This window comes from Vigna radiata, chromosome 1, assembly GCF_000741045.1.
Source record: "Vigna radiata var. radiata cultivar VC1973A chromosome 1, Vradiata_ver6, whole genome shotgun sequence".
NCBI lineage: Eukaryota > Viridiplantae > Streptophyta > Magnoliopsida > Fabales > Fabaceae > Vigna > Vigna radiata.
This window is the reverse complement of record NC_028351.1, coordinates 13,104,073-13,129,852: the sequence shown is the minus strand read 5'-3', so window position 1 is coordinate 13,129,852 and position 25,780 is coordinate 13,104,073. Positions and strand designations below refer to the sequence as shown.

The 25,780-nt window shown below is 33.1% G+C and overlaps 2 protein-coding genes across 4 annotated transcripts in view; one reads left to right on the top strand and one right to left on the bottom strand.

Annotated features, from left to right (window-relative positions):
• Positions 1 to 17,203, bottom strand: part of LOC106770907 (cleavage stimulation factor subunit 77) — a 46,256-nt gene extending 29,053 nt beyond the window's left edge. For all 3 annotated transcript variants that reach the window (XM_014656757.2, XM_014656765.2, XM_014656773.2), the window contains exons 1-15: positions 17,006 to 17,203; positions 16,852 to 16,917; positions 16,715 to 16,777; positions 16,472 to 16,581; positions 15,612 to 15,712; positions 13,828 to 13,889; positions 13,591 to 13,731; positions 13,355 to 13,483; positions 11,883 to 11,929; positions 8,752 to 8,815; positions 2,932 to 3,052; positions 1,728 to 1,786; positions 1,459 to 1,527; positions 912 to 1,052; positions 157 to 221 (exon numbers count right to left, since the gene is read on the bottom strand). In XM_014656757.2, the coding sequence (XP_014512243.1) occupies positions 157 to 221; positions 912 to 1,052; positions 1,459 to 1,527; positions 1,728 to 1,786; positions 2,932 to 3,052; positions 8,752 to 8,815; positions 11,883 to 11,929; positions 13,355 to 13,483; positions 13,591 to 13,731; positions 13,828 to 13,889; positions 15,612 to 15,712; positions 16,472 to 16,581; positions 16,715 to 16,777; positions 16,852 to 16,917; positions 17,006 to 17,008 (1,241 nt within the window). In that variant the 5' untranslated portion in view covers positions 17,009 to 17,203. The remainder of the gene's footprint in view (positions 1 to 156; positions 222 to 911; positions 1,053 to 1,458; positions 1,528 to 1,727; positions 1,787 to 2,931; positions 3,053 to 8,751; positions 8,816 to 11,882; positions 11,930 to 13,354; positions 13,484 to 13,590; positions 13,732 to 13,827; positions 13,890 to 15,611; positions 15,713 to 16,471; positions 16,582 to 16,714; positions 16,778 to 16,851; positions 16,918 to 17,005) is intronic.
• A 3,597-nt stretch (positions 17,204 to 20,800) lies between these two features.
• LOC106776446 (membrane steroid-binding protein 2) lies at positions 20,801 to 24,535 on the top strand. Its single transcript, XM_014663944.2, has 2 exons — positions 20,801 to 21,266; positions 23,882 to 24,535. The coding sequence occupies exons 1-2, from the start codon at positions 20,947 to 20,949 to the stop codon at positions 24,156 to 24,158; spliced, it is 597 nt and encodes a 198-aa protein (XP_014519430.1). The 5' UTR covers positions 20,801 to 20,946; the 3' UTR covers positions 24,159 to 24,535.
• The last annotated feature ends 1,245 nt before the right edge of the window (positions 24,536 to 25,780 follow it).

Genomic DNA, 25,780 nt, shown 5'->3' with positions numbered 1-25,780 from the left:
CTGTGGGACTGTGTAGTAAAAAAATGTATTTTGGAAGCATGCATACAAAAAAAATGTTATTTGTTCCTTGACATGAAAAGGTAAAGAATCAAGCAAATATAGATGTGCAACCCCAAGGAAGCATAAGAGATATCAGAATTATGAGGCAGAACTTACTCCAGAATATAAACAGGTTCATGCATAAAGCGTTTTAGTCCAGCTTCAAAAACATTATGAGCCATCTGCATGGATAAACGGATAAAGCAATAATATTTATTGTTACTTATCAGAACAAACAAGAAATATTGAATTTCTCCAATTCTATTTTCATGATACAGCCCCTTATTTATGGACAAAATTAGTCTCAAAGAAGAAACCAAATATTCCACAATCAGGGAGAAAAATCAGGAACCAACAAATAGCCTATCACCAATGTTTTTTATCATAATTCAAATTTCATTAAGTCTCATCCTGGACAGATGTATTGCAAAATCAATTAAAGACATAATTAGGAAACAGTTGATATAAAATTAATGACAAACTTGCCCGTATCCATAAAGTATTTAGCAATTTATTAGCAAGAAGTAAAAACTTAAAATATATCTATGTTATTGCATTAAATCTCAATGGAAAGAATGAGCAAGAAAGGCAATCCTTGGACATTTTCCTTAATATAAGATAATTACTTCATTTTTAGAGCCAATGACACTAACAAGAAAAGGCACTTTGTTAACTAAAATTAAGTATACTTACAACAGCTAGCACATGCATATATGTATATAAACATATTCAACTATTCCAAACACCAAAAACATTTCCAGGCACACATACAGCAGAATCATTAGTATCAATAAAGATTGTATGCGAATAAATAATTGTACCACCTGTCTAAAATACATTGGTCGAAAAATTAAAAAGGGAATAGTACGAACCTTTGGATCCTTATCAAGACAAAATGCCATTGTAGCATAAGCAACATAAACATGATAAGTACAGCTTGGGGATTTTCGTGCATCCAGAAAGTACTTCCTAGCAGCTTCAACACCTTCAGTCCTTCTCAGAAATCGCATGAACTGTAGCATGAAAAAGAGTTCAAATTTGCGGCAAGAAATCTATCAAAGAAAACACTAAAAAGAACTGTACAAATCCCTTAACATTGTCAACTAAGGAAGCTAAAGCAGAGAGAAAAATACAAATTTATGTTTCTACACAAACGTGATTTCCATGGATGAATGTCTATTAAAGATAAACGTGGCTAGAAGTAGAATCCATCACCATAAAATGCAACAGAAAAAAAAAAAAAAAAATCTCTAGACAACTGTAAATTCCTGACAATCTCAAGTAGCCCTACTTTATGACTTGTTCAATGATTTTCCAAACTTAATATCATAAGACAAATTGATTAACATATATATACATGTACGAAGCATCCAACACTACCATTGAGCCCTAAGAGCATTAGCAAACTATTTCACGTACTTGAATATGAGAAAGTGAGGTTGCATTGACACCATCTCCCAAAAGGCTTTCATATATTTTCTTTGCAGCCTAACATAAAAAAAAAAGGAAATTAATTCAGTTAAATGATTAAAAACGAAGGAAAATAATAAACAAATAAATCTTACATTTACAAGAACAATACAAAAAATTAAACTATGAACAATGACTCAATCTATTCAACAACGCATAACCTCCAATAATACTAAATGACATTAATCACTGTACGTTTTGCAACACATTTACAATACCTGAATTGCTCCACGAGACTCCTCAAGCTCTGCACAAGCATATCGCAGCATTTCTGAATCTGTTAACAAATGAAATGACAAGGCCTTTTTATGCATAATTAAAAGTCACACAGTACCCAAAAGAAACATATAAGGCTTAATTTTCCCATAGACCAGATAAGTTAACACAAGAAGTGTTCAGCATGAAAGGATATCTATCTGGAAAAAAAAGCATGTAGAAAGTATGGGCTAAGCCCGTTTAATAATTAACACAAATGCCATTAAATCTAACAACATCTAATAACATTTAACACTCTCCTTAAGCTAGTGCACATAGATTGCATATACAAACCTTGTTAAAATTATAATCAATTATAAGTCCCCATACAAACTTAGTAATTATATATGCTAAATAGTCATTTGAATTAATAAACTCGGTCCTGATGCTTCCGATATAATCTTTTCTCAAATAAAATGACAATCAACCTCAATGGATTTGATCCTTTAATGAAAAATGAGATTAGGACTAATATAAAAAACAATCTAATTGTCACATATAAGTGTTATTTGAGAGACATCACCAAATTGTAATTCCTCAAGTAATTATGTATGGCCATAGCTCTATATTCTTCTTCTGCCCTAGATATGGCAACAACATTTGTTTCTTACTCTTCTAAGACATCAAGTTAGCACTTTTGGAGACAAAATATTCAGAAGTCGATCTTCAATCAGAAAGAGATATTGCTCAATTAGCATTTTAAATAATAGACAACTTTAGTATTGTTATTTAGCAAACATTGTCCAAGAGACCATTTAATGTATTTCAATATACAAACGACTACATTCCAATGATCTACATAGGGGGAATTAAGAAATAGAATCACCACACTGACAGCAAATGAGTAATATTAAGATAGGCTTTGAGAGAGGACCCCCCTAATTAGGTAGGAGCTTGGTATTGAGAAATTGGACATTCAAACTCAGCTATAAGAGCTAAAGGGGATGGAGGAGTTGCAGTATTGTTAAACTCGACGATTGAATAAAGGGATTATATCTAATAATATCTAACACTATAGATGACAAATTTCTTTATCATAATAGTATCATGGCTTAGAATTACTGTTAAAACAAATAAAAAATCAAAAATGTCATCAACACAAAATATAATATGCATTCATGTACATCAAAAAATTCAGCATAGCTAGAGAAAGAAAACACTACAAACCAGGGAGAGCCTTTAGAGCCCTTTGAAATACTTTGATTGCAGCATCTATGGAACCACCTTTTGCATGCCATGTAGCATAGTCATACCATATATCAGGATAATGGTACATATACATCAAACACTAGATAATAGCAATGTAGTTAGATATTTCATAAACAATGGAACAAATAAACACAAGATATTCCACATTAGCTTCTCCAAAATCTTATTTTTAACTCATTCATATTAATTTTAAGCAATGGAAAAAGCGGGTTCATTTTTCCTTCACATTTTTCTATCTACAAGTGTCTGTTAAAATAGGTCCGAGAACTTACTACATATAAATTTATTAAAATAAAATTGATGTCTTTTGACATGACACTCCTTAATGGTTTTCTTCACTAACTCAGCAAATCTTAGTATGACAAGCCATTGCTATTTAAAACGGTTAGAATAGGCTCAGAATAATTAAAAAGCTCTTTTGAATTGTACCTAAGGTTCTTTGAAGAAGTGGAATTTAAGTCTAACTCGAATCACAAAACCGATTTGTGAGGTGAGGTTTGCATTCACTCATATACTCTAAACTGACTTTATCTATAATCGATCTTCCAACAGGTTTCTAGAGGTGCCTCTCCTTTGTTTCTACTTTTTCCTCTCTCTCATTGTATCTCAAATTAGTCTACAATTTCGATGTAAATACAAGAACCTAAGAAACACTTTAGGCAACCACTATACAATATACTTTCTCCTTTTATTTTTCTCAACTTGGTATCAAAGTGGGTCTATCCCTCGTTGACAACCTTGTTGGTCTAATATGTAGAACCCCACCAAACGGTTTAACACTAGTAGACCATCCAGTGGTTTTGATGGTAACAAAGAATTTTGATGATAACAAAGAATCTAAGTGTCATGTGATTAGTATTTTTCTAAACATTCTAATGTGTGTTTCTATGACAGCCGAGGAAACTTTGTACTATTCAAAGTGTGTCAGAATAGACATTCTTATCGATCAACTGACCTCATCAATTTATCTTATAATTGATAGTTGCAATAGTCATTTTTAAGAAAGCTATATAAAGAGTTCAAGTTGAAGACAAAGAAAACAACTGCTACAAACAATTCTCTTAGATAATTTGAGCAGAGAAGAGAAAGAATTTGCACAATGAACTGAATTTTTTTTATTTCTATTCTCACTTTGAATTCAATAATAGGTACACTTGAAAAAATGTAATGAAGTAAAACAGTGTATGTTTTCCTTAAACTGTTACAGTTTTACTAGGGTGTTTATAGGATACAAAGAAGGGGCACAGCACCTGCCTTTAACCCTAACCCTAAAGTTAGTTCACATACATGACTAATAAAAAAACAAAAACATTACCTTTCAACAGGTACAATAACTATTTATAATTGTAGTTTTATGTTAGATGTAACAAAACTAACAACCGTACATAATATAAAGAAAAAGAAAGTTGGTGTACAATAATACGAGACCTATATATGTACAATACAAACGTAACCTATAAAAGTCAACTATAGTCAACTATATTATACTAACAGACCCCCTAAAAACTCAATGGGAATATTTTTCAGAAGAAAAATTCTTCACATTGAGTTTGCCCTGAAGAAAACCAAAGCAAGTCGAAGAGACTTAGTTAAAACTGTGAGAATATTTCTTATTTATCATTATTAGAATATTTATCCTATTTATCATCATTAGAGTATTTATCCTATTTATAATTATTCTATTAGAACTATCCTATTTTGTATCAAAACTTTCTTATATATAGAATGAGAGTGAGGGGGATCTTTCAAGCCCTCTAGAATTATCATACAGTTTCAATCTCAAGTTGGTATCAGAGCACACAACACGAGATTACAAATCCATCTTTTGATTGCACTACTTCAATGCCTAAGAAGTATTTGACACATCCAAGATCCTTGGTTTGAAAATATCTACAGAAGTACTCTTTCAGTTGAGATATTCCAACAGCATCATTCCTTTAATGACTATATCATCAACATATACTATTAAGTAAACACATTTCCCAAGAGAAGAATGACATAAAAAACCAAATGGTCTACTTCAGTGCGTTTTAGCCCAAATTTTGAACAATGCAGTTAAATTTTCCAAACCAAGCATGTGGTGATTGCTTGAGGCCATATAGAGATCGATGCAATTTGCATACCATATCATACTCTCAGTGACCAACAAACCCAGGAGATTGCTCCAAATAAACTTCTTCCTCAAGATCACCATGTAGGAACGCATTCTTGGCATCCAATTGATGAAGTGGCCAGTGACGAATCGCTGCCATGGCAAAGAAGCGAATAGTAGTCATCTTGGCTACAGGAGGGAAAGTGTCACACTAATCAAGACCATAAACCTGAGTGTAACCTTTTGCAACAAGCCGGGCTTTGAGCCAAGCAATTTCACCATCAGGATCGACTTTAACTGCATACACCCATCTGCAACCAACTGCCTTTTTGCCCAGGGGAAGGGGCACNAGCTCCCAAGTATTACTGTTGTCAAGAGCATGCATTTCTGCAATCATAACTTGTCGCCATCCAAGATAATCAAGTGCTTCTTTCACATTCTTGGATATAACAACAGAAGACACTGAGGACAAAAGACAAAAATAGGAGGGCGATAATCGATGATAGCTAAGAAAATTATAAATGGAATGAGGGTTTTGAGTGGAATGAGTACCTTTTCTGAAGGCAATAGGTCATGTTGAATCATTTGTACCAAAAGGCATGGTAGGAGGTGACGAAGGAAAAGAATCTAAAGTAGGAGATTCACCATTTTCTTGGGGAGGTGGACTATCCATTGGGGCCCTGTGCGGGATTATCTCAGTATGTGGAGAAGCGGGTGCAAGAGGATTTTGATCAAGACTTTGATTGATAGAGACAGTGGAGCTATTTGACTAAGCCAGTGGAATAGGAAGGACCTGCCAGAGGACATAAACATCTTAAACAGATGGAGAAAACAAAGGAGTCTGTTCAAAAAATGTGACATTGGCAAACATGTAATACTTCTTAGTTTCAGGAGAGTAACACTGATATCCTTTTTGAAGTCGAGAATAGCCTAAGAAGACACATTTGAGAGCACGAGCGGAGAGTTTGTCTAGTCCTGGAGACATGTTATGAACAAAACATACATAGCCAAACACTCGGGGAGATGTGTGAAAGAGAGGATCATTGGGAAACATAATGGAGAAAGGGACTTTATGATCAAGAGAGGAGGACAGCATCCTATTAATAAGATAACATGCGGTAAAGATGGCACCTCCAAGTGATGGGCAAGAATATGGGCACCAAGCAAAAGGGTACGAACAATTTCAACCAATTTTTCGTTCTGCTATACCATTTTGTTGCGGTATATGAAGACAAGTAGACTAATGTAATATACCATGGGAACTCAAGATTGCAGAAAAGGAGGATGAGAAATACTCTTTGGCATTATCACAATCTAATATTTTGATTACTTGACCAAATTGATTCTTGATTTCATTCAAAAAAGATGTAAATATGGCTAACAACTCAGAACAATTTTTCATAAGAGAAACCCAAGTACATCTTAAGTATTCATCAATGAAATAACAAAATATCTAAAACCAAAGGAGGAGATACAACTAAGTCGCCATATATCAGAATGGATGATTGAAAAACTAGAATTACATATTGATTGAGACCTTTTAGGAAAGGTAGATCTAACATGTTTTCCTAGTTGACATGACTCACATTCTAAAGTTTGGAGATCACTAAGTTCAGGATACATCTTTTTTAATTTGGACAAATGAGGATGGCAAAATCGATGATGTAGCACTTTAGGAGTAGGAAAAGCAACATAGGACACCCTTGGAAGAGATCCAAAATGGTATAATTTGTCAGCTTCATATCCTTCTCCAATCTATCTCCCCGAACCACGTTCCTATATAACAAGATTTTTCATCAAAGGTTATTGAACAGTTTAACATTTTGGTCAACTGACTTAGGAAAATTAAATTAAAAGGACAATTAGAGACAAAAAGGACATAGTTTAGATTGAGGGAGGGAGACAAGGAAACATGACTGACTCCTTTTGAAGTTTTAGATCCATTTGCAAGGGTTATGAAATGAGGTTTTTTCTCGAAAGTAAATGGATGAGAATAAAGAGGTATTACCAGAAATGTAATCAGAAGCACCTGAGTCAATTACCCATGAAATTTGACCTTCCATGGATTGAGAGATACAGGTTGTTGATGTACTGGGAGATTGAGATGTTTGTGCCAAGCTATTAGACTTTAACCTTAGATACTTTTGTTAGTCATCCTTGGTGAACTTAGAAGTGGAAGTTACAGTCTTCGAAATATTGGCGGTTTTGGAAGGGAAACCTTGTAAGGAGTAGCAATTCTCTTGAGTGTGACCCATCCTTTTACAGTATGTGCATTGAGGACGTACCCGACCTCCTCGTTCTCCTCCTCTAGCGCCACGTCCTCCTCTTCCTTGTGTAGCAACCATGACAAATGGTTCCACTAGCTCATGCGCTTCTTGAGTTTGAGGTATCGAGACACGAAAAGGCGAGTGGTCAATGTTTCCATGGAGGGGACCTCATGACTGGTCTGAAGTTGATCTCTGATATGATCAAAATCTGGATGTAAGGCACGAAGGATCAACACCATGTAACATTTGTCTAGTTTCTTCTTGATATCCTTTAATGAGTCTGCTTTCAAAACAATCCTTAGTTCTTCGACAGCAGATTAGGCTTCAACCATGAAGGACACCATATCATGGTCTGTCATTTTAAGAGATGCAAGCTTGTTTGCCATGTCATAGAGACGTTGAATATCGTTGGTATAAATGCTTTGAGCTTTTTTCCAAAAGGAGTGACAAGTTTTGAAAGCTCTCAAGTAAAACATATACCTAACTCACACTAATAAAGATAGATAATAAAGCCTAGACGGGAAGAATAAAGTCCACCAACTTATAAAGATAGATATCAAAGCCTGTTTGGGAAGCTAATCTACCTAACTCACACTAGGCTCAACATTGGATTTGCTGTGAGTTTGGCTAGTTGTTATACATATAATCCAATTGAGTTCCACATGAAAAGATAACAGGTAGAATGAAAGGCATCACCCCATGATGGATAGGTACATTAACACCAAGTAGAACGAAAGGCATCAACTAAGTATCTATTATTTCTCACTGCTTTACCATTTTGCTAAGGTGCATGAGAACAAGTGAACTAGTGCAAAGGAACTTGCGTAGGTAAAACAATTTCTCCAAGAACTAAAATTTTGTAAGATTCAGCAAATGATGTAATGGGATAAACAAGCAATTACCACATTGCTTCCAATCATGGGTTGCATGAGAAGACCAAACACAGAAATTGACCGTTTATTCAACATAAGTTATGGCTAAAGCAAATTTGACCTAAGTTAGTCCAATCCAATGATCAACTTGCAGACATTTAACAAAATCTTGAGACAACCATGGATTAAATTTAATCATTCCAAGTTTGGCACCTTCAATCTTTATGTTCATATTAAGGGGTATTGTTAAAATAGGTTCAAAATAGGCTTATTAAAAAGTTGCTTTTAATTGTACTTATATCTACCTAGGTCCTAGAGGTGTCTTTACTTGGTTTCTACTCTTTTCTCACTTTCATGGTATATCAGATTAATATACAATTTCTATATAATACGGAACATACAAGAGACTTTGTACAAGCTCTCTAAAATATATTTTCTCTTGTTATTTTTATCAAGTTAAACAAATTATGTGTTTCTCCACATTAATGATAAAATATAATATTAAAGGGATAAAGAATTAAAAACCAATTAATATATTTCTCAGTACCTGCTCATAAGTAAATATAATTCGTTTGTTGGAGGAGGCAGTATCTATTCTCTGTGGATTTCCTCTGAAATAAAATAATGATTAAGTTAGATAGAAAATACAAATTAAACTTAAACTTTTAAATCCTATATGGAGTCTGAAGAATGGTTTTACATCTTTTATTTTATAACAAGTTCATTTAGAACTTTTGAACAATGCAGTAGAACACAAACATGTAGTTAACATACAAGACCACTCTAGAAGCCCCACTTAACAAGCTAAGCTTTATGATCTTAGGCATGATATCAAAGCCTTTTCTGGTCTTTGGCATAATATTTGTCTCGACAGAAGTGCATCATGAACATTATAGTTAAAATCAATATTTAACTCATAAAATAGTAAGATCCTACGATTCGATATACTAACATCGCCAGGATTGTCAAACAAATTCGTAAAATCATGTGGATCAGTGTTTTTTCTAAATTATTCATTGCACTACATCTTCACCTTCTCAGATGAATGAACTCAATTTAAATAACACCTAAACCCAATCAAAAGTCAATGCAATTTAAACTTACCTTTTTCCTTGCAACTGCAACACCTATTCACTTTCTCTGGTGAATAAGGTTTCAAATAAAACAAAATCCAAACTCAATTAAAAATTAAGGGTGTTTTCTGTTGCACCCTTCACCTTCTTGATTGAATGGTATCAATTAAAATAAAACTCAATTAAGGTAATATATATATATATATATATCATGTTTACGTAGAAAGTAAAATCTACAATTAGTGTTATGATCCCATGAATTACGATTTTTGAACCTTTGACAATCCTAACCATAATTTCGATTTTAACTACCTTGGTCTTGAGTTCTCCTCTCTATAAATCTATAAGTTATTGTGTGAATTGTTGTGGAGACAAATATCACTGATAGGCCGATACTTAACAATTTAAGCTTTTGGGAATTTGGACTGTGGCACATAATTATCCAGACAGTTGATCAGCACACTTAAAAACAATTCTCCTGCTGGAGCCCAACATGTTTTTAGGCCGAATGGTCCATGACAGGCATGAGGCACTTAACGCATGCAAAGTATATGTGTGTAGAAGGAAGAGTGGAAATCCTATGTTTGAGGTGGCATGAGTAATGGAGAGATTGTTATAAGGTTGAGGTGGGATGAGTGGTGCAGAGGTTGTTAAATGTGAGTGCTTTAATATTTAGACTCTTGAGGGAGAGGGGGATATTCATTAGTTAAAGGAGCTAGGCTTTGGACAATTAGAGGTTTCCTTCTCATGTAGTTTCTCTTTTATTGCAAATAATACATGATTCCTCAGTTCTTTCATCTTTTTTTTATTCTACATTTATAGCCATAACTCTATTCAGTAACATCTTTGGAAATCTGGTTTCTCAAAAGAACTGCTAGATGTTGACGTTTTCTCAATTCTTGCTACCCATTTAAGTTGTACTTGTACGATATGTCACCAATCATTTTCACTCATCTTCAAATAATTTTTTCTTTTGTGATTATCACCCTCTAAGTACAGAAAAGAGAGAACAGATCTCCTATGCCCTGCAACTAGGGTTTCTTCCCTACACTATTGCCCTTGCACATTAGGGTTTTCTTTTCCTGCACCGCTGCCTCTGCAAACTAGGGTTTTCTTATCCTACACCACACCTTCCTTTTCGGATGCAAGTTGTGCCTCTGCCTTCTCCGCTATCTCTTTTTCGCACCAACTATGATGCAAAAAATGGCCCCATGGACTGCCAAGAGATACCTGCATTGCCACCGCTGTTGTGGTGGCAAACTGCAAAATTGACCCGATTTTTGATAGCACTGCTTGAAGGAGCAAAAAAATATGTAGTAGCAAGATCAAGGGTTGAAGCAAAATTTCGAGCAATGGCCTAAGGAACTATGGTTATAGATTACATTGGAAGACCTATAAATAAAGTGGGGTGAATCAATGAGGTAAGGCATGAAAGAACTAAACATATTGACGTGGACAAACATTTTATCAAGGAAAAGCCAAAAAGTAGCTTGATTTGCACCCATATGTATCTACTCAAAATCAATTTCCAAACATATTGGGACAGTCAAAACTGTGCTACTCATTTATTTCACGAAGTTTTGTTATTATATCCTTGCAATAATTTTATTCTTTAGTACAAGTGTATCTTGCCATTAGTACTAGGATAATGAATTTAAAAGCAATCCCAAAATTATAGGGATTTGTTTCCTTATAATTAGCTTTCTATTTCCTAAAGTAACAAGCAAGCTCGTTTATTCATAGGTCCAATGGCCTCATTATTGAAATATAGAATAATTATACTATTCTTTTTAAATCTAACAAGGACTTCAATTTCTAAAACTAACCCCACCTGTCCTGTTTTGCTCTCCGAAGTTTTTGCATTGCCTATTTCATCCAACATTAAAGATAATAGCTCAGTCTTAAGTAGCTTCAAGTGTTATAATGTGAATCATGCCAACTAGAAAAACATTAGGCCATCATTTCCAAAAAAAAAAAGCAAAAAAAAATAGAAAAAGATGTGACTAAGTTTTCTCTACCATTTTATTCAGATATTTCGATATGTAACTGTGTAATACCTTTAGGTTTTAGATATTTTGTAACCTTTATTAATAAATTCTACCATTGCATTTGGATTTATTTAATGAAAAACATTATTAAACTTCTACCCACATCCATGTCCTTCTTTAATAAGATTAAGAACCATTTGGCAAAAATAATTTTAGTCTTTCGAACTGACAATGCTAAAAAAATATTTTTTTCTGTTGAGCTTTCTTTCTTCTTATCCACATTGGGTATTTTACATCAATCCGCTTGTCCTCAACCACCACAATAAAATGACATTCAGAGAGAAAGAATAGACATCTTATGCAAATTGTACGCACTCTAGTCTAGAATGCAAATGCTTTTGTACATCATTGGGGAGAAACAATTCTCATTGCTTGTTCTTTAATTAAAGCATATTGGGGCAAAAGAAACCCTAGATAAATCCAATACATTGCCTCAATTGCTTCATCAGTTTGATCAAATATCAAGTAGCAAAGATCTAATAAAAATTTATCAGTGAAAATGTTCATGTAATACAATCCAATTACTGGAAAAGAAAAAAAAAACATATGCTCCTTACTTTTCAAAAGATAAAAGCCTCTTCCATGCAATCCACTGCATTTCTTCCTGTCAGAAGTAATCATGATTTTAGACACGTAACAAGCATAAAATCATGTATGTAGCTTCACTTAACACTTTGTTTTAGGATAGCCAGTTCATGGCATGATCTAAAGACTTTCTAACCAAGTGGTCTAGATCTAAATCCTTAACACCCATGTTCTTTGAAATAAATTTTAATTTCAGCACAAGACGGGCCTATATATTGTCAATGATTGAAAATCAAAGGGCTCACTTATGTGAGAATGCAGGTTAGAGATGTAAAAGTGTAAAACCACCAATGTGCCTCTGTAACAGAAAGCTTTTTATATAGTTTGCATTTTGGATAAAAGTTTTTATTATATATAGCATAGAGATTTTGAAAATTTTGTGTCAACTTATCAATAACGACAACCCTAATAATAGAAGAAGAAAAAGAAAATGAATTAAACTTCTCCAGAATTAAAACCAACGTACGCTCCTCAATGTATACCAACATTAGATCACAACAGCTATGAAAAAATTGAGGTGCACAAGATAATTTTGCAGAAGTCTAGATCATTCTACACCATTTGCTCAACTTACTTTCTTCAATTGTAAGTTTGTTTTTATTGGTACGTTTATCAAAATTAACTATGTCTACAAAATATCACAAAACAAAGAAAAATTAACAAAATAAATTTGGTAATGTCATATGACATATAATTAAATTATAAACCCCTATATATAAATATAATGTTATCTCAAATGGATAATGTGGAAGAAGATAAGAGAGTTCATCTCATTAACATCAAGGGTGGAACTTAGTCTATGTAACCATCAGCTTCCATAAAAATAAATATCAAAATTTACATCAAGTTGTGCTTTCACACACAGCCAACTACTGCAAACAGGACCATGAAATCAATATCAGCATAAACAAAACATAAAAGAAACATCAAGTTGCAGTTTGATCAACATTTCCAAAGGAAAACCCCTCTTTCATATACTTTCTCCCAGTAAGTGAGTTTATGCCTAACGCAACCTTACCAAATTGGCTTGTAAAGTGACAATTGCACCCCACTTATATATTAAAATCTGACCTTATTCCTAATTGATATAGAATCTCTAGTGAGTTTAGATATTTGTGGGTGGTCTAAATGGAGCCCTCTCACACCAAGAAATGAACATCTCAAGTGTGGAACTAGATATTTGTAGGTCGTCTAGTAGGATAAGCTCTGAATGGTTTTGATACCATTTTAGTAAGGGGGTTTATGACTATCTCAACCTCACCAAACCGACTCTTGTAAGGTGAAGATTGTATTATATCTTATTATCTGACTTTATTCCTAGTCAATGTGGGATCTATAACCCTTTCATAACCCAAATTACAATTTTTAGAGATCCATAGTTGCATGCTTAAATAGGAGAAATTATCCTGTAACAATCATCACTGATAAGAAAAAAAAAAGTTACCTTGTAGGATCCACTTGGTGGTACAGCAAGCATATTCCAATCAATTTCATCAACATACTTCTTCCTCTCCCGGTAAACTGCCCTAGCACTATTATATTTGGGTTGATATTCAGATATTAGTCCTTTAGCCTGCAGAATACCTTTATCGTCAAATTGCATGCAACCAAGGAAGAAAAACTACAAACTAATGAATACAAATTAATAGAGAAAGCATTTTACCATAATCAATATCTTACCAACTGACGACTAACAGAATTTTCAAAGTTTTCATAATCCTTCCAAAGTTGTTCAATGTGATGGGTTGGAGTAACAATAGCCTTCTGATAGACTTTCCTCACATTAGTCATCCTGTGTGACTCTTCTTGACCATTTATAGCCTGGAAGAGATCCCAGAATTTGACCCAAATTATGTAACATAATACCTAATTATGCTCCAAGAATTGCAGAAAACAGAAAAGGTTAACCAAACAAACCGGCAATGATTTTAGAAAGGCTATGTACTCCATCCACACAGGACCAGATGCTATGTCTGCTCCTGTTATCACATCATTAAGTGTGAAGGTATATATGTATATATATAACGTATAGATACATTTATTCATACATAAATATAACAAACATTCTTCCCTTTCCCTCCTAATTTCCAAATAACATCAAACGAAAATAATGAATTTTGGCATTAATAGTGAGTTCCAGCAAAAAATAAAAAATAAGTGGTAGAAGGCTTTCAAACATAAAATATAAGTGAAATCTAAATCAGAAGCTAAAGCATTTACTAGGAAGCAATTATTTATAAAAGAAAAATGTTGGCCTCAACTAGAGTAAAGAATTTAAAATTACAAGTGAATAGATCTACCAAATGGTTCATTAAATTACACAAGAAATTTGCGATTATAGTATGTTTATTAAGAAAAATATAAATTTACCAATAATTTCTTAAAATTCAAAATTTATGAAATTCCCCAATAGCCCCATGCCTGAATCAGACCAGTTAAACTTCAATCAATCTCTTAAAAGTTTCTATTTTCTTTTACTTTGAACTCTGCAATAAATAGGATTTCAGACATGCACCCAATCAGTAAAAAGACAAAAGCCACTAACATATTTATCAATGCATTATACATTCAAAAACAGTAAAAAGCCTTAACTGATAAGGTGGAATATGAAACACGGATTTCTCGTTGCCAATAGGCTCTGACTTAAACGAATCAACTCCTATATTCAAGTCCCCATTCTAAAAAAAAAAAAGAAAGATAACCTTTTATGTACTATTCTTAACATGTAGTCATGTGTCTTCATTTTGAGAATTTATGGCACATGTCTTTTGTGTTCATATGTCAAATCAATATTTTTTACCCTTTAATAATCTATTCAATCAAGAAAGATTTGTAGTTTTCTTAATACTCAAACTTCTTTCAGTCAACATTAAAATGAATTATTTGCAAAAAATGAAACAAATAATATTTCACCAGTAAAACAAAATTTCATCAAATATTTTTAAAATTTATATTTCCAGAGTTTCTTGTATTTAAATAAGTATGCAATCTACTGATATTTTCCAGTTATCACAAAAGAACATGCCATTGGTTCAAGGTACATAAATGGTTTCATATGTAAAACTCCTCCTCACACAAAGCCCCTAGGGCTTGAATTGCACACAATAAAGAGCCCAACCCTACGTTGTAATCCACATACAAAATGAATGGAGGAAGCAAGTATCAAATTCTAGACCACACGACCATTGAAGCCTAATACAATTTCAAACAACTCTTTGACCTTGAAGCATGGGTAATGCATGAACTAACCCTATTGTCTGCTGAAATCCAAGTTTTATTTAGAAGAATAGGAGCAGCAAGGATTGACTCTAGATATTTGGTAATAGAACTCTAATATCAAGTTAGAAACCAATTACCTAACAACTTAAAATATTGGATGAAAACAGAAAAATGGTTTTATATCAAATAAGTTCCACCAAAAAGCATGTTTCCAGTAAAACAACTAAAAGAGATACATTTTTGTATTTGTGTCTCCTAATATCTTTGGTCTTTTCTATACCCATCCAATGGACCAATTTTAATATCCACTTCTACAACAACTATGGGCCTCTAATCAATGTTCTTTTCACCAAAGTCTCTACTGGATGCTCCTCACATGACCAAATCGTCATGCATGAGTTTCCCCATCTCCTAAATAGCTGATACTTCAATCCAACAAAACAACAAAGATAATTCGAACAGGACAAAGGAAAAAAACTTACCAACACAGTTAAGCATAAAATCAAAAGCTTTTCTTGTCTCTTCCTGACCCTCCATGCCCTTCTTGTCATTGACCTTTCTAATGAAACGAATGTAGCATCTCCTGTATACCAGAGGATAGGTTGAAACAAAAACATTATTTGCATGTACCACAAGACCAGCAAAATAAGCAAGATGTTTCATCCATTCTCGCAAAAAACGAACTATCTTATACAAATTTAACACCAAACATAATATAGGATAGAGAAGATGGGACACATTCAGAACACATGCCACAGAAATTGAGAATTTTTCAAGACCTTCTATGATTTACCTATTTCTGTGAGAATACTGCATTAGAAGAGCAGCTAGTCACTGTCTCTTAGGCAGTTAGTTGTTCGCAAAGTAGTTAAGTCAGTTACATATATGTTGTTAAGTCAGTTACTCAACTAACTACCACTGTCACTATGACAATGTACTGATCCTATAAATACTTCAGTGTAACCTCTGATCTTTAAGAAATAAAATCAGATTACTTTGCTTCCTGAAAACTCACTCTTACTTTGAACAATTTCTAACAGTTACATGTAAAATTTCCAATATTTTAAAGAGGACGCCCATGCAAGAATATCTATGAATAGCAACAAGACAGGTCCCCTCAAGTAAGCAAACCAATAAAACCTTACAAGATAGCCAACTGAAAATAAGTTTACAAATATTAGTTGATTGAACAGAAATGCAGCTCTACATATGCAGTAATTTTGTATCATGTACTCTTCCCAAAACCTATCTATCCCCAACCGCAGCTGAAAATTATCCAAAAGAGACAGTAAAAAAAAGTACATCAGCCAATGCCATAAACAAGATTAAGCAAACAATATACCATAGAGGAATCTGAAGACAATGCAACAAACACCGACTAAAAATCTGTTTTGTAGCATCATCATTATTTGTAGCCATGTATGCCTCCACATATTGCCTCCAAAACTTGGCCTGAGCACAAACAAGCATCAACAAAAATCAGCCCCATAGCAGAAGAAGCGACATAATTTCAATCACAAAACACAACCAAAACCATAACTTGCTTCCAGTAACAACCACCGAAGCTATCAACAAGAACACTTACAGCAGTTGGAAACAATAGCAGAAGCTGCTCGTATATGGGTGTGGCCTCTGCAACAGGCAAATGCTGAACAGCACAGAAACAATATGAACCAGCTAAAGGGTATGCAAAAAATATGAACTCAGGAATTGGATCCGAACCTGAGCCTCATTTGCCAAGATTTCCGCGGTTTCAATGTTGTACTTGTCTGCGCCACTGGTTTTTTCCTATAAATTAAAATTAAAATTAAATTAAAAAAAAAAGGTCAAATTTTTATGCTCATCAAAAACGTAGAAGGAAAGAATGAAGGTGTACCATGTTGGGGGTTAAAAAGAAAAGAAGCCAGTGACAGTCACGCTTTCATGTTGCCCAGTTTGAAAAGAGTAGGAAAGGGGAAGAAGAAGAAAGCGGGTATTTTTGCTTGTTGGAGAAGACGACGATTAATCGAAACTATTTACATGGGGATTGAGGGAATTTTGCCGTTTTTGTTTTATGAGGTTTAATTAACAGCTAGGTTACTCAGACAATCTAATTAATTTAAGAAGTTACATAAAACTTAGGGATAAAAGAATAACTCTCGAATATTTTTCCTTTTATTATTTTGTTTGTAATTTATATTTTAAATTTTAATACTTTTAACCTTTAAACTAACTATTATTATATTGATATGATAATTAACATACACTCTTGCCCACTTCTATTATTATGAAAAAATATATAAAAATTTATTTTATTATTTATATTTATTGTGTCAACAAGTGTTTCAAAACTTATTTTTTTAATCACTTGAGATTGCTAATTTATTTTTTATTTATTTCTTTTATTATATGTATATAAAAGCTATTTTACTTTTTTATTTATTTATTTTATTTTAAAAATTAATTAATTCAAAAATGAAAATATATTTGGATACTGTTTCGTTTATTCTTAATTTTATTCCTTTATAATTTTTATTTATTTGATCATATAATAAATAACTAAAAATAACTTATATTTGAAGTATTAATAAAATTAAGTTTAAAAAACATATTTCATTTTAATATCTTAAAATAAAATTATTTTAAAAGATAATATATTTTTTAACTATACAAATTATTTACACGTAGAAAAAAAAAATTCTCTAGTTATTTTACCCTTTTATCCATTTTGATTTGTTTTTAAACGGATTTATCCCGAAAACATAAATATATTTCAGCTTTATCATATAATATTTAATAAATTATTATTTTAGTTTGTTGAACATTATAAAAATTTAGAAAGTTATGTTTTAAAATTAATATATATATATATATATGATGAAATTCGATTATTTTAATATTTAAAGTTTAAATAAGTAAAGTTTTTATAAATAAGTTTTATTATTTAAAAATACGTAATTTTTTGATAAATTTTTTTTAGTTTCTTTTTTATGTATGTTTTTATATCATACATTTATGTGTTTGAAGATAAAATTAGTTAAGATGATTCTTGAGATGGGTTTTCTATTTTTGTTTAATTAGTTTCTTCAATAGAGTTAGTTAATTTTTTGTCATTTTCATAGTTTGTATGTTCGTTTTATGCATGTGGATCATTTTGGTTCACGTGTAATATTTGAGTTTTTTAGAAGAGCTTACGTTGATATGTGGTCTTAATGGTATGTCATGATCGTGTTTGTGTTATTCAAAGGGATTAAAAAAGCTTTTTGTGTGTCTACATGTGTTTATAAGATTCTTCAACAATTGGTATATCTTTCAGGTAGAGAAAGTTAATTTCATTATTTTTAAGTGATTGATAACTTGCAATTGCTAATTATATGTTTGTATGATATTTGGTTTGTGTAATTTAGTTGTCTAATGAAATATGAGATGTGGAGTTTAGTTAAGATTTAATTTGGTTTACATAAATTGGATTTTGAAATTTGGTATGTTGTTTGGTTAAATATTGTAATTAAGATTAATTGAATCATTGAGTAATGTGTAATTTGATAGTTTATATGTTTTTGCCATTAGTAGTTGTTGTTGGACTGATTTGTAGGGCTGAAATGGCATAAATCTACAAAGTTATGTTTTATATAATTATGCAAACTCGATGGGCGATAATATTCTTATTGTACGAAGTCGAAGTCAGAGAGTTACTAACTTGATAGTCATTAGGCAAGACTCTACTCGTTGGACGAGACCAAAGTCAAAAAGCTCACTGACTTGAAATCATTGAGGATTTAGGTGTCTCTAGGTCGTGTCTCCGGTGCAAACGATAACAATGTGGGGTAAGTTCTACTTTGTTGTCCTTGTCACAATTTTCATTGTTGTCATCGTCACAACTGAGGATCTTATTGGGTCATCTTCACTTTGCCCACTACTCGTCTACTTGACCACCATGAACACCTCCTAAAGTTTTAGCCGTTTTACTATTTGGTGACCTCATTACCATCATTGTCGATACTTTTCTTATGTGTGTTCGTTATTGCATTGGCCACTCCTTTGTGGCGACCCTTCCCCTGGTTAGGTTCACGATCATCATGGAACTCACAATATTTTCAACACTAATGAGGCTCATCTACTCCATTTCCCTTTGTGTTTCAATTTTTCCTATCTGTATGGTTTTTAGTTCTAATGTTTGTTGTTTCAAGAAAGAATGATGGTGAATTAAATTTGGAGGGTTATGAGATTTGGAGTTTTCTAATTTTGTTGTTGTGATTTTAGTTGAATTTAATTTTTCTATTTTGATTAAGTGTTTTTGTTTAAAACTGAATGGGGCCAATATTGACTGTTGGAGATGAAACCTAATTTTAATGGGAGGGAGAGCATTTATGGTTGAAAGTTTCGGGAAATCATTAAGTTTAATTGCATAAATAATTTAATTTCTTCATTGTTCTATTTTTTTGGTTCGTTCATATTGTGTTATTGTTGAGATATTGTTGGTGTAGTTAATTACATTATTAGATTTGTGTGTGAAGTATCTTAGCTTTATATTTTATTATAAACCTATTGATAAGTGTTTAATATGAGTTAGCTTTGATTTTAATTTGGTACTTGTCTTGCTTTGATTATGTTAAAAATCAATGTTAATCACTCCAATTTTACTTGTTTTGCAGATTTTGATAAACTTGGAGAGTCAAAGATGAAATATGAAGAAAACAAAGGAATTATAACCAAAACACAACAAACTGACTTAAGCGTGGCTGCAACGTGGAATTTAAGGCTTGAGTCACACGAAGAAAACTCACCTTAGAAGGAAATCTCAAGTCTTGACCTAAGGTTAAAGCCATGAAGAATCATTCACCTAGAAGTAATCTTAAGAGGCTTCAACACAGAAACACAAAGCCTAAGCTATAGAGGAAACCTCACAATTGAAGCCATGAATGCCATTGTTGAAGCCACATTGTCATTGTTTATAAAAATAAAATTTCCTCTATATTTTAGAGAACCTTTTTGGATACTTTTCACTAGACTTTCTAGATAGGTTTAGAGAGACTTTAAAGAGTCTTCTCATCTATTTCCTTTGTACTATAAAGAAGATTATTCGAGGATTAGGAGACAAAGTTCCTTCCTTCTATTAACTTTTTTCCATCCTTTATCAGAAAATAAATCTTCTAAGTATTGGAGTGAGATGTAAACCATTTTGAAACTCTCTTGTATTCGATACTATTTTATTTATGAATGCTTGTTTTTAAATACAAGTTTGTGAATTGGTTTATACTTATTGAATGAATCAATCACTCATTTTATTTCATTAGCTTAACATTGAGAGGAAACTAATTTTAAATTGTGGTCCAATCAATTCTCTTATATGCTTTTAAATGCTAAGAATAAATCTAAGGTTGTAGTTAACAATAGAATTTTGATCTTAATGTAAAAAATCTATTCAAGTAGTTATTGAGAAATCATACTCAAAATTAATGACCATTGTATGTGAAATAAACTAAAGTTATATATAAAAAAAACCCTCCATACTCGATTACTTGCATCTCATATTTAATGATAAAATCATTACAAGAGATACCATATTAACTTAGTTTAAATAAATTAAAATCAAATTAATAACTTTTAAATTATCGAAGTTAAAGTCTAAATATTGGTAGGTTTGATACAAAAGTATATGGTGGAAAATCAACACTTCTATTTATTCCCACATAAGATGTGCCTTCCAAAATCCAAAGAACAAAAGAACATAAAACCCAAACAACCAAATCCAGTTAGGTGGCTTCATTTCCATTCTCACCTACCAACGCTTACTACTCTTCCTTTTCAGAAGCCATTTTGAGAGAGTATTCAGAAATGGGTATGTACACGAGCGTGATGGAAGAGATAACGTTTTACACGGGGCTGTCTCCCGCCGCCTTTTTCACCGTTTTGGCTATGATGGTCGTCGTTTACAGAACCGTGAGCGCCATGTTTGTGTCCCCCGAAGACTACAACAAACCGCCCGTTGTTTCGGCCCGAACTCACCCCCAGTTCCAAGACCCCGAACCGCCTCGCCAACCAGTCCAGTTGGGTCAAGTAACGGACCGGGAATTGCGAGCCTATGATGGTTCCGACCCCAATAAACCGCTTTTGATGGCAATCAGGGGTCAGATCTTTGACGTGTCCACTGGCAGGTACAACTTTCGTTTTTTGTGTGCTGCTGTTGCCTATGAGAAAGTCACTTGTTTTTTAATTATGTAAATTTTTTTATGAATGTTTTTTAACTAACTTTTTCCATAATCATTCTTAAAAATATATAAATAATTTTAATAATTTCAATTTTCTTTTTCTTAGATGCGTTCAAAGGAAATTTCAATACCACTGACACTGTTGCTTTAAGTTACTTCTAATCTTGAGGTGGATGAGTGATGGTTACTCTTAAATAAAACTAAGAGTTACTTAGAGTTCAGGTATATACGGGAGCATCTGCTGAAATAAGTCTCGAATTAAAACATCTTGATATCTGTTAGAATAATTAGTTGTGTGTGAGCTGTGTATTAGTTGGATGTGAGTGAGTGTTTCCAACCAGATTGAATTGTCTAGGTGTTACTGGTTGCTTTCTACTTAAATGTAACACTAAGATTAGATGTGTAGCAAGTCCTCTAGAAATATATGTTTTTGTATTAACCTTAGTTGGTATCAGAGCCGGCCGCTCTGGTTTTTTTTCTTCTTGATTTATCTGTCAGACATAGCCATTGCTGTCCACCATTATCAGGCACTGATTGCCGTTGTCAGGAGCAATTTTTGCTGCTGTCCACCTATAATCTGCAGCCATCCACTGTCTTTTAAAATTGTCACATTGTCAACAACTATTTTTAGGTGTTCACTTCTGTTCACACAAAATCTCAAATGTACCGTCCTTTTTTTATAAAAATAATTGGTGAAGAAAAAAGGCCTGTGTTGGATCGAATAATTCCTTTATCAACATAATGTTGATGAGGGAGGCCATTGTTTGTTTATGAGCATGAGGATAACAATACAATTTGATGTTCTAGGATTGTGGGGGCGGTTGGGGGTTGTATGGCGGGGATGTGGAATTGAAATATGTTTGTTGAAAAGTGAGTAAGTGGAGGTATGCATAGATCCATCTAAATCAGTAATAATGGAGTTTCCATACATGTGTGGTTAGGATTAAGGGGATCATAATCTCCTTATAAAAGTAGGAAACGCTTGGTAGTGCACTTATGACTTGGGTAAAACTTGTTATCACAGTTAAAACACAAACCTACACATCGTCTCTCTTGAAGTTAGGTTGAAGTCAAACATTTTGTAGGGGGATTGACAAGTTTAGGGTTCGGTAAAAGGTTAGAAGATGGTAGAGGGAGGATAGTTTGGCGCCTAGTGTATTTTGGTTTGGAGTCATGGAACTTGGATTCAAGTAACTTAGTCAAACCTAAGGCTTGGGCAATGGAAATGGGTTGGAGGACAACAAGCTCACAACATATTTTTGGAATGAGTCTAGAAATAAAACAATTCAAATCATGTCAGGGGTTAGCCCAATAACTATTGCAAAGTTTTTCAAAAGCTTGTTGGTATTCTGTTACCAAGTTATGTTGGCTGAATTTAGAGTTTTTCTTGATGATTGACATACGTGGAAGGGCCAAAGTGAAGCTCTAAGGCATGAGTGAAAGAACCCCTATCTGCAAGTTGGTAATTTTGATAGATCCATATACCAAATAATAACTTTCTTTTTTGCAATTTTATTCCGAATGGCAGTATGGAGACCATGTTTACAATCTGTAGTCCACCTTAGGGTGACACTTGTCTCTTATGCCAACATAAAGATTCCTATTATAACATTCATAATTTTGGTTAAATATAGTTCATGAACTTCATAGGTTTAATGCTCTTTCTAGTGGATCTCGTATAGTGAGGTCCACTATTAAATAGATTCTACGCTCATGCTTGAATATTGTGTATTGATGGGTCATATGATCTAAGTGTTATAATGGCTTGATAGACTTTAAGCTTGCACTCGGGCCTGAAGGATCATATACCAATAGGCCATTATACGAATGTTATAATCGGCTTGATGGACCCTACGCCTGTGTTTGAGCGTAACGGGTTGTGTATCGATGAGTATGAGAGGTTTTACATCGATATACTCTGAGGAGTGACAGACCATGATTTTGGAGAACCAATTGCAATTGTAGAAAGGAAAGTCTCACAATAAATAAAGAAAACCAAACCTTGGAAAGTAGACAAAAAATATTGAATGATCTAGTTGAAGAGATCTCGCAAATCCTTGGCTAAAACAATTACATACACTACTGCTGTAGAATACTTTTAAATAAATGATGGATTTGATCTTTAAAAGTGACTAATTTTCAGTTTAATTGTTAGAGAATGAAATATTTTTGTGAAATTTTGAGATTATTTTGTTATTAAAATATACTGTTAAGGATCTATTGTTATTAGAGCAGAAAGTCTTTTGTCATTAGGCTACAAGATTAGGGATCAGTTTGAAACTTTTGCACATTCCGAGACTCTAGGATTATTATTTTTCATTTTTTAAAAAGCTAATAACTACAACTTACGCATTTCAAAATCAAATTGATCATTTACTTATTATTTTTACACAAACATCGTATCATATTTGTGAATAGAATGATGTGATAAAGTGGTCAAATATGATTGAATGTCTGTAAAAATATCTTACAGGGACGGTATATGAGTTAAACTCTTGAGTTTTTAGTAATAACTGAAAAGTGACCACACTGACCAACTCTACTTGATTATGAACAAGCAGGAATTTTTATGGTCCAGGAGGACCTTATGCAATGTTTGCAGGGAAGGAGTGTAGTAGAGCCCTTGCACTTCTGTCTTTCAAACCTGAAGACATTAATGGGGACCTCGAAGGTTTAGGTGAGTCAGAGTTTACAATATTAGAGGACTGGGAATTTAAATTCATAGAAAAATATCCAAAGGTTGGCCTCCTCATTCCAGAACAAAGAGCACTAAAAAAAGAGGAACAAGTTCAAGACAATTTGGAAAATTCCAATGAATACAAGGATGAGACAAAATAGAAACCGTTATATTGTATAGGTTGCTTGTAACCTAGGATTTCTATAGGGCTTCTGAATCACTGATAGTTTCAAAGTACAGCTCGGTAAGTAGCACGAACACATTGCGATGCATATTTGTCCACTGGATAGTGGTCATTATTTCAACATAAACCTCTTGCAATGCATCAAATACGTGTTGCATTTGGCCATATTTACACATCTCCCAAGTTCATATATGTAAATGGATACCGAAAAAGAAATCTGATTGTCATAGCTTGTTGTACCTCACTATTCTGCCTTTGAAATTAATCCTTTTTGGTCGTTTTTGTCAAACTTGGTCCCAAATTTGCGTGTAAGACTGAGTTGTTTAATAGTTAGCTTTTACCCTTTTTACATTATTAAGAAAGTGTTTATATAAGGTGTATTATTCTGTTTTCTAGAATTACTCTCTTTAAAATATTATTTCTGGATAGATTTAAAGTATGTTTATTTAATATTTAGTTCCAAATTTTAAATGTTAGAGTGAAAGAAAATAAGAGTAGAAATATAATAATTGAAATATAAAACGGATTTTGATCCTCTCATGGTCCCTCTTTGGTGTTACGTACCTGTATGGTTGGATAAAAATAAAAATAATGACCGGGATTAAAGGTGTCAGTTTAAACAAAGAAGTTAATTCCAAATGATAGGATTTGTTGCAATAATTATTTGGGATTATATTTAAATAAATTATACTTCTTCCTCTTTTTTAGTTTTTTCTTTAGAAACTCATATTATACATTACTGTGAAATTTGATATCATTTATTAGAAAAATGTTTTAGGAATATTTTATTTTTAATTTTAATTGAGTCAAAGTTTGTTTCTTATTTTTAGGAGTTAGTTAATTTTTGAATTATGGGTTAGAGTACTACTATCTTTGGGCTGTCAAAATGGAAACTTACCTAGAGGCTCTAGATCTTTGGGAGCTGTAGAAGCAAATTATAAAGAAGTTCAAGCAAAGGCCAAATCATGTCTATTTGCTGGTGTTTCTCAAACCATCTTCACAAGAATTGTGACTCTTAAATCAGCCAAAGAAGGGGATGAAAGAGTCTGAAAAAAATCAAAGAATACTCAGACAAATTGTTGGGTATTGCCAACAAGATAAGATTGTTGGGCAACAATTTTCCTACGGTAAGCATTGGAGAACACAAGGGATTTGTCTAAAATCACATTTGCAGAATGCTATGCCTTCCAAGTCCAAATGCAACGAAGTTTGATGAGGGAATATAATGCTGTTGAAGGTGCCCTTAGTCAAAAGCCAACAAGCCAAAAACTACAATAAGAATCATCTAGCCAGCATTCAAAGCAATACAAAATAAAGGAAAAGGTGGAAAGAAAAGTTACCCACCTTGTCAACATTGTGGCAAACTGGGTCATCCTCCATTCAGATGTTGTTAGCTTCTTCCTCTTGTTGATTTTTGCTCTTGCATATGATTGCTTCATGTCCCATTTGATTGCACTTATTGCATTTAGCATCAGGTCTTTGCCAACATCTGAATGGAGGGTGTGACCCAGTCGCAATGTTGACAAGGTGGGTAACTTTTCTTTCCACCTTTTCCTTTATCGTAATTATTTGTATTTCTCTGAGTGTTTGCTAGACGTT